This window comes from Manacus vitellinus, unplaced genomic scaffold, assembly GCF_001715985.3.
Source record: "Manacus vitellinus isolate BGI_N305 unplaced genomic scaffold, ASM171598v3 scaffold_16_pilon, whole genome shotgun sequence".
NCBI classification, from domain to species: domain Eukaryota; kingdom Metazoa; phylum Chordata; class Aves; order Passeriformes; family Pipridae; genus Manacus; species Manacus vitellinus.
In genome coordinates this window covers 3,903,411-3,916,456 of record NW_021939189.1, presented here as the reverse complement: position 1 = coordinate 3,916,456, position 13,046 = coordinate 3,903,411, and the positions used below count along the sequence as shown (strand labels likewise).

At 49.1% G+C, this 13,046-nt stretch overlaps 1 protein-coding gene across 1 annotated transcript in view; it reads left to right on the top strand.

Annotated features, from left to right (window-relative positions):
• The window catches only part of SYNM (synemin), a 44,060-nt gene that overhangs the window by 8,666 nt on the left and 22,348 nt on the right, over window positions 1-13,046 (top strand). The window contains exon 2 of the mRNA XM_018069476.1: window positions 10,145-10,317. Within this exon, the coding sequence (XP_017924965.1) occupies window positions 10,145-10,317 (173 nt within the window). The remainder of the gene's footprint in view (window positions 1-10,144; window positions 10,318-13,046) is intronic.

Here is a 13,046-nt window from a genome sequence, read left to right as displayed (position 1 = left end):
GAGTGGCAGAAGGCTCTTCTGGAATCCCTGTGCTGGGGAGCAAGCCCTGCCTGGCTGCGGGCAGGGACCTACAAGCCCACAGGAGGCCGGGACAGGTGTTCCTGCTGCTCCCGCTTGTGAAGGCATTGCAAAGTGTGGGAGGGTGCCGGAGACTCTGTAATTATAGCCTGTGAATTTAAATCCCACAGTTTGCAGGAGTTCTGGGATATTTCATGCAGCGTAAGCTCAGCAACACCTTCGTGACAACACCAAGACTCATAAGTTTCTGCCTCGCTGTAGCAAGGTGCGAGCGCTCATTAACCCCCGCACCACCAGTGATACCTGCTGTGAACGGTGGGGAACAGGGCAGGGAAAAGAGAGGAAAAGGTGAAGGAAAACACCCAGAAATGCCTTTATCAACTGCAGAGATCAGGGGAAGCCTTAGAATCATCGAATCAGAGAATGGTTTGGGTTGGAAGGGGAACTTAAAGTTCAACTCGTTACCACCCCCCTTCCACTACAACAGAGTGCCCAAAGCCACATCCACCCCGGCCTTGGCTGTTCCTGGTTCCCTGCTTGGGTTTGTTTCTGCCTCTGAGCATGGAGCAGTAAATAATAGGAGAGGTTCACACATTCACTTTGAATTTTCTTCACCAGAATTGATCCCTGCTGCGTATACAGCGACCCAGCTCCTGTCAATCTGCATTAAACCCCCCTCATTCTCATCTCCTTTTTTCAAAGCATTCCCTTTGGTTTAGAGGGGCTCATATTGGGCTCCCAAATTGAGGTACATCATCAGGAAATGGGGTCTCTCACCCTCTGGATCTCAGTTTGCCTCCCACCAGGGCGAGCAGCCGTGCTCCACGGGCTGCTCACTAATGTGTGTAAAGCACTGGGGGAGGTTAACGATTTTCAAGACATGAGTATTAGTTATGCTCATTGTTTCAGCACTGCCTGTTATCTCAGCATATTCATTTAATAAATGTATCTGTCTGCTCTACTTCAGAGGCCACAGTGCCCTGTTTGTCACCCACAGCCTCAGCAGTGCTCTCCTTCCCCCCTCCTGCCGTGGTGCTTCCCCTGCCGCCTGTATTTACTCAGAGTTTCCCCCTGACTGACACGTGTGCCTTCCCCCCCGGGTTTGGACATGCACACTGGGGTTGAGGTGTGCAGAGAGCAGCTGCTGTGCAGGCACCCTGGGCAGTATTCCCTCTCCTCCTTGGCACCCATGCTCAGCCAGGAGCTCTGAGGACAGAGGCACAGCCTCACTGCCCCACCACACCCCTTGGGGACATTCATGGCCACCAATGTTCCCAGGACTTTTAGAAAGTAATGGGAGCTTTGCTGAAGTCAATCCCACACATTTGTGACAACACTACTGGATTGCACCTCTGGGTACCTGAGCTTTCCTTGCTGAGCCTGAAATAGGCACAGGCTCTGGCTGCTCCCACTTTGGAAGTCCATCATTCACCCTCTCACCATAACTCATGGACTCAACAGGCTGTTTCCTCTGGAATAATAAATATGCCTTGAAACAGAGGTTAAAACAGGGCCAGAGAGTGCTGGCAGCACTGGGGCAGGCAGTGACATGTTCGTGTTCCTCCTTCTCCTCTTTGTATCAGTGGCAGCTCTTCCTGCTTGAGTGCTGCCCCAGGCCTCGGATGGGGATGAGGGGACAGATGTTTTTGGCCCCTTCTGGGTGAGGGAAGCACAAGGTAGGGCAGGAACCAGGGTGAGAATGTCTTTTGCAACCTGGCAAAGAAACCAAGAGATGGGCTGCAGCTGAGTACCATCATTGCACAGAGCTTTGCCTTCAGCATTTTGCTCTCCCTGTCCTGAACAGATGGGGGTGACCAGTACCTGCAAAGCCTAACTGAATAGGGACCCTTCCTCCTTCCCAGAACTACCTGTAATTTGGGTTTTCAGATTCGTAAGTGCCATTGGAAAAGGTTTGTGAGTAAGATACCCAAGTGAGGGGCACCAATTCACAGGTCCTGGAGCATCAGCTTCTCACTGAGCTGTAGGTTTTCTAAAACTTGGAGAAATTTAGTGCCTTCACATCTCTGCTCCTCTGTCAAAAATGACTGTGAAGTTTGAGAATGACTGTGGGGCGAGAGAGGTGCTGGTAGACAGACAAACCTTCCGTGCATGACCACAGCAAGAGGGGAGAGCCTGCAACAGCCAGGTGAAAATACAGGGTGACTGATGCCTTTGTGTGAGCACATCCTTCCATGCAGCTCATTAATACACTCAGTAGATGCAAAAAGAATATATTTGAGCTTGAACTTCTCCTCAACCCAGGCACAAGCACTTCAGACTGGTTACTCATTAGAAATAGCAGGAAAGTTGGGAGATGTTGGGAAGGTTTTTAGTGTAGCTTGATTGTAGCCAGCACTTCAGCAAGGTCATGTCAGAGATAAATAGATATTTTTCCCCATCCTGGCTGGCTTTGGCTTTCAGTGCTTTCGTGAGAGCAGAACAGCAGGTCTGAGCCTCCTGCCTGAGTGAAACTCCATTGACACAAATTGTAAGACTCGCACGAGTGAGAGCAGAGCTCGACCTCTGGCTTTGAAGTATCCTTGTCCCAACAGATTTATCACCGGGGCCACATGAAGGCCTTGAAAGAGAGGAAGCAGTTCTGTTCTGCAGCCCTTTCTTCCCGAAAGTTTGTTTGCCGTTGTCCTTTTATTATTATCTTAGCTCCAGTGATTACACATGTGGGGCCCTTCACGCTTCGAGGGCTTTTTGCTTTGTCAGAATCTGAGGGCCGTTAATGAAAAGACTGTTTTAAAATAAAAATCACTCGTTAAGTGGGTTTAGCTCGTCGTGGCCCTTGTATCAGCTTTGAGTTGGCGACTCATAATTAGTCACTGCAGAAGGACGGGTGAGTGGGAGGCAAAGGGTTACCAGCGAAGGCTGGGGAAAGGAAAGATACGTATCATTAAATAAAAATGTGACCACCCATGATTACAAGTGTTGTAGTCCTCCTTTTAACAAGCACACACCGTACTTTCATTAACCCGGGCCTGCCTGAATAGCAGCCTGTCTGGCCGAGCGGGCAGTGATTTTGTAAAAGCCGGCCCTAATGACAAAGACAGGCCACCTACCCTGAACTTTTCTCTATGACTTTATTCTTCAGCAGTGCTCAAGTGTAAATAAACTTGTTTACTCCCATCAGGATGGTAATGAGAACGAAGCCTTATTTGTTTCACCACAATGACAAAGTAATTTGTGCTAGCCCAGGCTTTGAGAGGGGGGTGAGGGGGCAGTTCTGCTGTATGGTCTCTCCATAGGCAAAGTTGCTGCAGTCAGTGTTTTCCTTCGCTCCTCATTGTGTGCGACAGGTCAGCGAGCGAGAACTTCCCACCCTGAAGCTCCAGCGAAGGGCATGGGCTGGGAAGGGAAGAGCAAAGAAAACAGGGGAATAATAATAATAAGTGAAGTGAGGAGTCAGACAAGCCCATCCGGGAGGGAGAGACTGACTAAGTGAGAGGGAAGGGGAGTTACCTGGTCAGAGTTGTGAGTCACTATAGAAAATGTACGGAGCAGCACAACCTGCTGTTCCGTTGGGTTTTTTCCATTCAGACTGATGTCTCTGAAGCGTTAATGAATCACAGCAACGGCAGCGGGAGGATGCCTGGAAGGGGGAAGGGGAACTGAGGCAGGATGGGCAGAGGGAGCAGCAGCACCACAGAGGGGCTGGATGGGGACAGGGCATCTCCAGGGAGGAGGAGAATGAAGTGAGGGTGTACTTGTGGGTGGCTCAAGCTGACCAAAGCCTGCTGTGAGGGAAAGGACCCCTCCTGGCTGCACTCACCCTTCTTGTGTCCCAGGGTTTGGGCAGCCTGGCAGGTGAGGACCTGACAGAGATGGAAACAGATCCCTTCAGTTTTTGGTATTGTTTGTTTTCAGTTGATCACACTGAGCTGGAAAAAGCATGTGTGGAAAGCGATTTGTTTTACATGTTAAAACAAACAGCTTATAGCTGGGTTTTGTAATTGTTATTCCAATTTGTAATTGGAACTAAAGAGCAGAGATGGGCCAATGTGGTCCTGGCTCACAGTACCCATAACAAGGCAAGCAGTGCAGATTCATCTTGTGTTTATTATTTGTAACTTCTCGAGACAACACAATTAATTAAAAAGAAAATAAAAACATAATTTAAAAAATATCAATACCACCACCCCCCACCCAAAAAAAAGAAATAGAATTGGAGGAGGGGAGGAAAAATCCAGCTCAGACAAAATAGTCCTTGGCAGGGTCCTCAGGAACCCTCAGCAGCAGCTGCAGACTCACCTTCCAGAGCTGGGAAGGCCAGTGTGCCTGGAGTGGATTTTGCAGGGGACCCACCCTATGGGGAGCAGGTAGGGGAGTGAGGGATGGGGAAACCAGAGCCCAACCCATAGATGCAGAAGTGGCCAGAGATGGGCAGTGATTCCCAAGTACAGACATGGATTTAGCAGGAGCTCAGGTGTGTCTGGAGAGCAGCAGCAGATACCTAAAAGGTGTTGAGGCACTTGGTAGGGAACAGAAATGTCAAATCCCTCAGGCTGTAGCATGTTACATTCCCGAGTTCCAGACAAGTGTGTGGTTTTACCCCGCTCCGGGTGGGACCAGGGCTCTGCACTCGCACACCGCGGGCAGGAGCAGGAACTGGCCTCCCCACTGCAGCTGCCTTAAGCAACCCTGAAGTGAGTATTTTAATAGCAGTAAACAGTGCCTTCCAACAGAGCTCTGGGGGTGCCCCTCACATCCGAGGCAGATCTGGACCCCCAATCCCCCGGTGAGCTCTCACTCGGGCTGCGCCAAAGCATCGAACCCCGCGGTGCCATCGCTCCTGATGAATTCCCTCCATTTTCCCTGCATAAAGCAGGCTATGGAGCTTTCCAGGATGCATTCCCTGCCTGACTGCAGTCGTGGAAGTTCTGCTCAGCCTTCCCTCGGTGTCGAGGTGATTCTGTGGAAGAGCTCTCCAGGAGGCCACGGATACAGGACGACCTCACGCTCTCCTCCTGCTTCCACCAAGCACAGCCAACACTCACAGCCCTGACTCCGGGGCAAAACAGAAACAGTTAATCTCAGTAATAACACTTCGCTCCTCTGTAGCACCTTCTTCAAGGACCTCAAAGTGCTTTTCAAACATGAATGCGTTAAAGCTTTGCAGCCCTCCTGATGGAAGTGAAAAGGAAGGCAAAACACAGCTCAGCGATGCTACACAAGCTCGAAAACTCTCCAAATTGTTTCCATGGGGACTGAAGCGCAGCCCTCTCTGCTAACAGCGGCAGGGATCAGCCCACCCCTCCGAAATGCCACGGGAGCAGGAACACAGCCTTGCCTGGGGGAGAGGGAAACCAGGCAAGGAAGTCTGGCTTGGGAAAGACCTTCTTTCTGAAGAACCTATTTGTGTAACTCTCTTTCTGGTCGAAGATGTCTAAAAATCAAATCACTGCACCCTCCTGAGCAAGCACCTGATCTGACTCCCCTGGGAAATGAGCATGAAGCTCCTTAATTTGTAAGAACAAGAAAGTCCAGGTGAGGCTGAGCTGTAAAACCTTCCTGGTGCTGCACAACACCCAGCTCTGAGCCGCCCCACATCCCTAATGACCTCGTTCTCTCAACTCACCCCAGCCAGCACAACACAACGCCCTTCCCAACACCGCCCCCGCTCCCACTCAGGAATAGCAAGTGTCACCTGCACAACCTCTGGCACCACCTCGCACTCCTGTTCCAGGGCTTTTACTCCACACCTGACTCCTTTTGACTCTGCCTAGTGAGGAAAACCTGACAGAACCTGGGAACCACGGGAACCACATTCCCTGCACAAGCCACCTCTGCTGCATGACTAAGGATGCAGATGCCCTCAGGCTGGAGCTGCATCTATACTGAAAAATCACAATATCTCTGTGTCTCTTCCCTTTCTGCTTGTCCTCATGTCCTCTGCGAGCAGGGCTGACATTCTGGGGTTTGCACCCTCCAACCACGGAGCTGAGGCTGTTTCCAGGGCACAGGTATGTTGAGAGCTTTGGTGTTATAAAAGATCTCAGAGCAGGAACCAGGTGACCATCATTTTGGTTCTGAATCTGTGCTCCAGTGTTGTTTCAGAGGTGCTGGCAAAGGTGAGGGAGGACCAGGTGACTCTTCTCTCTGAGATGGAGTTAATATGGGAGAAAATGGTTCCAGGGCAAAAATTAAAACTCGGACTGGAACTCTGAACCCTGAAAAGGCAAAATAACTGTACATATTTGTTCCTCTCAATGACAAGAATTCATCAGTGACATGGCTAAGTGTTACTTCCTAATTTAGATTTGTTTCATCCAGTGAATTGGAATAATTAAAATGGTAGGTCCAGCCTGGTTCAGTGGCTCTCCAGTACCAAACCAGAGCTAAATCTCATGAGCACCAGTAAGCAAATGAAAAGGCCAGATAGATTATTAGAAATCAGTGCAACATCATAATAAGCACTGAGATAAGTGAAAATAGCACAGTACAATCTAATGGTGGGGGTCTGTTATAAATTATTGAGTTATTTGTATTTTGGGATTGATTGCCACAATAACTGCCTTGCAGATGGTTCCTGTTGTTAACCCTCGAGGCCTCAAGTGGGACAAATGGCTCAGATAATCATTTATAAAAATGACTCCTTTCAAGGCTTTTTAAGCTTGTGGTTAAATATTGTCCTAAATGAGAATTCAGGGTTAATGGTCAGTATGACTGGAATAACAAATTAAACTCACCCTCCTTAGCTGACTGTCTAAATGGGTAAGGGCATGGGAGGAGGAGCATTAAGATTTGTCCTGCAAATCTAGTTTTTTGGAGTTTACGCAAGTCTGAGATAAAACTGGGGTAGATCTGAGAAGGTCTGTCCAACCACTGCTTTATAGAATGCTGACAATAATTTCATGGCTTGGGAAATGCATTTCTTTGCGCATGAAGGACCTTAAAAACATGTCCTCCATGTAAAAACAGCCAATGTATTCCCAACCAGAACGACACAGAGGGTGGAATGGGATGTGGAGAATTTGGGGAAGAAGCTGTTGCGCCAACACATGGACTGAAAACATCCATTTTGAAGGTTTAACCCAAGCTACCAAGGCTGAGAGGAGGTGAAAGACCAGCCTGGCCCCCACGAGCTGCCCTTCCCAGGCTCTCCTGGCCCTGTGCCACCGCTCCAGGTGAGACAGAACCACCTTCACTGGAGCTACCACCCTCTGCCAAGGGCTTTCCAGCTTCAATGACCATTCCAGCTGCTGCTCAGCCACAGCCAGAAGATTGTGGGGACGCAGGAAAACAAGATGACACAGCTGAAGTCAGAGGTGGTGTCTCTGTGTGAGCAGATCTGCCACTTCTCCCTGCACAGACGCCCGGCTGACAGACAAGAAGAGCAGCGCTGTTGCTGAGGCTCCTCTGAATATTTTGGGACTGATTAAATTCCGAGTGCAAACGCTCTCAGCAGTTTCCTTGCAAACAACCTGCTGTTAAAAAATGTGATCAACAGCCTCTCAGGTGTGTTTTCCAGAATCTAAAATAGCCCAGATGCAGTGCTGCCCTTCACCGACCCCGAACTGGGGCAGCCGAAACGCGGGTGGGAGGATGGGAGGAGGTTAGAGGCCAAAACAATGTAGGAGGCTAAAAAGGGGTGAGAGGGTGAAAAAGGGCTGAAATAGGGGTGCCAGGCTTGAACACGGGGTTAAAGGCATAAAAAAAAGGCAGCAAATGGAAAAGAGGATTGCAGCCCCAGAAGGGGAGGGAGGTTCAGAAAGGATGGGAGGTTCGAAAAGGGTGGGAGAAGGATGGCCAGGCCAAAAAGGGGGTGTCAGGCCAAAAGTGTGGATGTCAGGCCAAAAAGGGGAGTGAGACTTTAGGAAGAATTGGGATGCAAAAAAGGGGTGGGAGGCTGAACAGTGAAGTGGGAGGCCAGAAAACAAGGCTGGAAGGCCAAAGATGAGTTGGATGCCAAAAAAGGCATGAGGTCTGGAGACAGTGGGAGCCACAAAAGAGTTGGGGGCCAGGAGGGGTCAAGGTCTCAAAGAAGGTGAACAGGAGGCACAAATATAGGGGAGGCTGGAAGGAATGGGACTCTGGCAGAGGGTGGGAGCTTGAAGAAGACCAGGAGGCCAAGAAGTGGGAAGGGGACAGAGACATCCTCCAAGAAGGCTCCGAGTGCTGTCTTTTCCCAATGGCTCCCGTGTTGCAGCAAGGAATGTCTGTCATCCAGGCTAAAACTGGGGGTTATAAATCAGAAAAAAAAAAAAAAAAAAAAAAAACCTCAAATGTTGTAAGAACGAATCTCAGCTCCCATCTCCAGCATCTGAAACCAGTGAGGGACAACATCACATTAGATCAGGACCCAGCAACAACCACGAGGCGGCTCAGCCGGGTCACATCAAACAAAACCGGAGAGGGGCCGGCGGGAGAGGTGCTTCTGATGGCATTTATGGGCCTCTGGGCTATCGGGAGGAACAATCTCCTCGTAAAAGCCAAGTGAAACCCTGTAGCAACACCCTGCGATAACCACATGAAAGGCCGGGTCGTGCCCGGTGGCCTTTTGTCAGGGCGCTGCCAGGGGAGCGAGGAATGTCCCACGGAATGTCACAGGCAGCAGCAGAGCAGCCCGGGCTTCGTCCTGGAGAAAACAGGGTATTTAAGCAGATGTAACAAAGCTATTTATACCCTAAAGTGTTCCTTTACGCTGGGGAGCTGAGACTGTAGCCTCAGCATCAGAGATAACTTCATAACAGCCTTTTAGTGGAAATAGCCCTTATCTACAAGAAAGTTCCGTCGCTGAGCTGAGATGTAAAATAGGAGCAGGAGATATTACTCATAATGCACTGGAAGGGTTGATTCCATACAAGGCCTTTTTATAAGCTTCTAAAAGCAGCAGTTTCAGGTTAGAAATCATGGAGAAAATCTTGGACCCATTGAAGTCGGCACAAGCAATTTCCTTTGCTGTGTTATGAAGAACATTTTAGCTTATGAAAGCCCAGCAGATTTTTTGATCTAATTTCTTTTTTTTTTTTTTAAATCATTTATTCTATTTTGATTCCTTTCCGTACATTGCAGCTGGACAGTGCAAGCAGGTTGGTGTCTCTTCTGCTCCTACATAATTTGGCTGTACCATTCCTACGCCCAAGAACAGCGAAGACAACTACATGTTCTTTCAATTTCTAAAAAATAAAATGAAACAAAATAGAACCCACAACAAAACCCAGCAAAACCAAGCGGCCCTTATGCCCAGCCCCAAACTCGTGATATTAATTCTCTATGTCCTCCTCATTGTGTTGCTAAAGTGACCAGAATTGGGGGGTTTGATTTATCTTGGTGGGTTAAATTATCTTGGGTTAAATGACCTTGTTCCTTCAAGCAGGGAAATGCTGTCCAGAGAAAAGAAGTACTAATACTGTGGACAGAGTAAGCTATGGTAACACCACCATCGTTTTAGCCTTGTGGTGTTTCCCATCTTTGTTCCTTCCCTCTTCCTTTACATTCAAGTACAAGAGCAGAGAGTTGTATTTGAAAAAAAAAAAAGATTCTGTTTCAAATTAATTAGCACAGTAATGAACCCAGAAGACAGGCAATGCCATCAGTTAGGCAGTAGATACCCCACATAGTAGATACCTCACAGGTCCAACCAAATGTGCCATATAATACATCTTTTTTAAGTCTATAAGGAACATATTTTTATTATTTTTGCATTCCTGCAGCCAGATTCTCCAGTTAAGAAAACAAGGAAATACTAAAATCTGTGTGGTTTGGTTGGAGAGGGTTTGCAACCTCAGACGAGGAGCAGAAGTTATGTAAAGAGCCAGGCACAAAGTTCTTCTGAGTAAAACACACCATCTAGAGGTGGCCACCACTTCTGCAAGTGCTCAAAAAAACTGCAGACAGAAGCTCACAAAGAAGAAAAATCACCTTGATAGAGGCGACAAAATACTTTAATCAGAACCTTTGCGTTCTTTGAAATGAGTAATTCCGAGGGAGTTTCTAAAAAAAGGCACTTCTGCACCAGGTGAAATCAGGCTCCTGTTTTCAGAGGCCTTTTGGAAAGAGAACCAGGTCACTGCTCGTGCCTCGAACATCTGAAGGTCACAGGAGGGAGGTGGTTGTTCAGGGGGCTGGGGCTTGGAGGGATGCACAGATGGCTCTGTGGACACACTCCTGCTTTCAGGTTGTATCTCTGCAGAGATTTATCCAAATATGATGGGATGGCATACAGGAATGGATCTTCCTAGAAGAAAGAGGAAATCCATAAGCTGTGAAACTCCTGATGAAGTCAGGGAGCACAGTGGAGATGCTGCAGGGATTGTGGGAGTGGCAAAGCATCCCCCTGGTCTGGATGCAGTGAGAGGAGCCTCAGTTCCAGCCTATGGAGAAACATTCCCTGGCCTGGTGACATTTCAGCCAGTTTTTGAGGGTCTCCAGGCTTTGTAGATCCTGGGAAAGGGGATGCAGAGAGCTGAAGTCCAGCTTTTCAGGGCATATCTGATATTTATTAAACAGTAAATGGCTGGTGTTTGCTTTCTGATCTTGGTTACAAATGCAGGGTGTCCCTGAAAGCCAAAAGGTGAGGATGGGAAATAAAGCACCTCACACTCCTTCCCACCCACCACAGGGCAGGGGCAATATTCCTACCCTGATCTAATTGCAGGAACCGTCTGTAAACAAACATCTGGTTTGAAACTGCCATACAAACAGGAATCCCAGCACCTTGCAGGGCTTTAATGAACTCTGTTTGCTCTGTCAGTCTGCCTCGGGAATGTCGGAGTCAGAACGTTTCCCCAGTGACAGCTCCATCCTTTAAACTCCGCAGATGAGAGAGCACACGGAACGAGCCGTGCTGAGGCAGGATTAGGAGTTACCAGGGTGACACTTTGTAGTTTGGAGGATGCTGACAAGGAGCCTCTCCAAAGCACAAGACCTTCGCTGCAGCTGAAGCAGCCACAGAGACCCAATTTGCCTCTGCTGCCACTGAAGGGGCAAAGAAGACTGTGAATTCCCCCTGCCTGGGTCTCTGCTGCTGTTGCCTGTGCATTACAGCTGAATTCCTAAGGGCAGGATGTGGCCCCTGGCACCAGGGATTTGCCTTGGGAAGAGGGATGCTCCACTCCATTGCTTGGCTTGGTGGTGCTGAAGGTCTTCGCTTTCTCCTCTATCAGGCTTTCCGACAGAGAAGGAGAAATAACTGTGGCAGCAGAAGCCTCTGGGAGTCTTTAATTTGGCCACCATCGGCAGAGCACATCAGGTTTCTTTCCCTTTTTCTGCAGGTGCAAATGAATTAATTAAATTTTTCGGGTGGGACTCCAACAACCCATTGGCATTTCAGGTGTCCACAAAACCACATCAGTCAGGGGGTTCTCAATGGCCTTCTTGGAGCTGGAATCCGGGAAAAAACTTCAAGATCTGTCTTAGAAATGCCCAAACTTTGCCTGCTTCAGGCATTCCCTGTCCTAGCCCACAATTTCCTTGCTCAGTTGCAGATCCAGGCCCGGGATTAACTACAGGCTGTGTATCAGACATCAGCATATACAGCTGATGGGGAAGTAGATCCCTCAGCCTGGAAAGCCATCCAGCATCTAGAGAGGTTTGTGGTGTTTTTTCAAGGAAGTTGAAAGCAGAGATTCAGTATCTGCTCTTTTCAATGATGAAATAATAAAAATTTCTTAATACAGTTGCAGCAAGAAATTAGTGAAATTGTCAGTAAGAAGAGACAAGGAGCTGAGAGTTGGACATTTGGCTGGACATCCAGCAAACCCCCAAAGGCTCCTTAGTGTGGTTGTCAGTGTCACTCGGGGGTTTTTAGGATAACAGTGACATCAGAGGGAGAAAAAACCTTGTAAACCACAGGAACCTACCTCTTCCCAGAAGCACAGCCCTTTCCATCATAAAAGAACAGCAGGTGTTAGAGTGTCACCAAGGGACTTGATTTTGACCATAAAGCCAAGAAAAAGCAAGTGCCTTGGGTAATTCTGGCTTCTCAGTGACCTCTGAGGGAGCAAATCTGCCAAGGCTAAATTGGCTGACTCTTCAGGCCAAAGACAATGATTTATCTGCGTCGGTCGGGCTCAAATCCTGGAGGCTTTATTGAGATTAGAAGGAAACTTAGTCAGCAGAGAGCAAAGAAGCAGCCAAAATTTGGCCTTTCTGAGGGCAGGGAGGTGTGGTGCTGTGGGAGGATGAGACAGAGCAGGGAAGGGGGTGCAGTGCCCAGAGCAGACCAGTGCCCTGACCCCAGCTTTGTGCCAAATCCCAGTCCTTTCCCTGTGAGAGCTTGGGTTGGGAGCAGTCCTGAAGGGCAAACACAGAGATGGGAGCTGTGCTGCCTCGTGTGAAGCAGCAGATCTCTGCAAAGTCCCCAGTGCTGCAGCACTGGGTGAAATATAAACGTGTGTGTCTGGGAGGGAGAGGGAGAGAAGAACTGCCTGGGGAGATGAGAAAGGCTGAAATGAGTCACTCCTCGTCTTTTTGTCTAATTTGGTAGATAATACAGGGTGTGATGCTTCACTGCCTCCTCGCTGAGCCAGTTCCAGTGCAGTCAATGAAAGGATCCAGCCCTTATATGGTGCAGAATGAGGCCAGGAGCAGCTCGGGATTGGCCTTGGGAAGAGGGCACAGGGAGTGCTGGCTGCAGGCGCCTCAGCCTTGCGTGGAGCCCAGAGCTGGGATGCTTTTCTGTTGGGAAAAGGTTTAGGAGCATGACACAAGGTCACCACTCAAAGTGGTGTTATGAAGTGGCTTTTGACACTTAACATAAAGTTAAGCCCAGGCTCGGTGCAGTGTCAGCAGCAGGTGATCACAGACCGGCTGAAGACACGAATCCCAGCGGGGGCTGCAGTGGGAGCACAGGATGTCACCTGGGAGAGGACAAGGATGCCAAGGAAGGGGGGTCACGAGGGCGATGTTGGGCACTCCCGGAGCAGGGCTTGGCTCCGGCAGTGGGGCTTGGCTTCTCTTCAAGAGGGGTTTTGCTCCCCAAGTGGAATTTGGCTCCCTGAGCCTGGCTTGGCTCCCTGAGCCTGTCTTGCTCCCCAAGTGGGACTTGGCTCCCTGAGCCAGGCTTTGCTCCTTGAGCC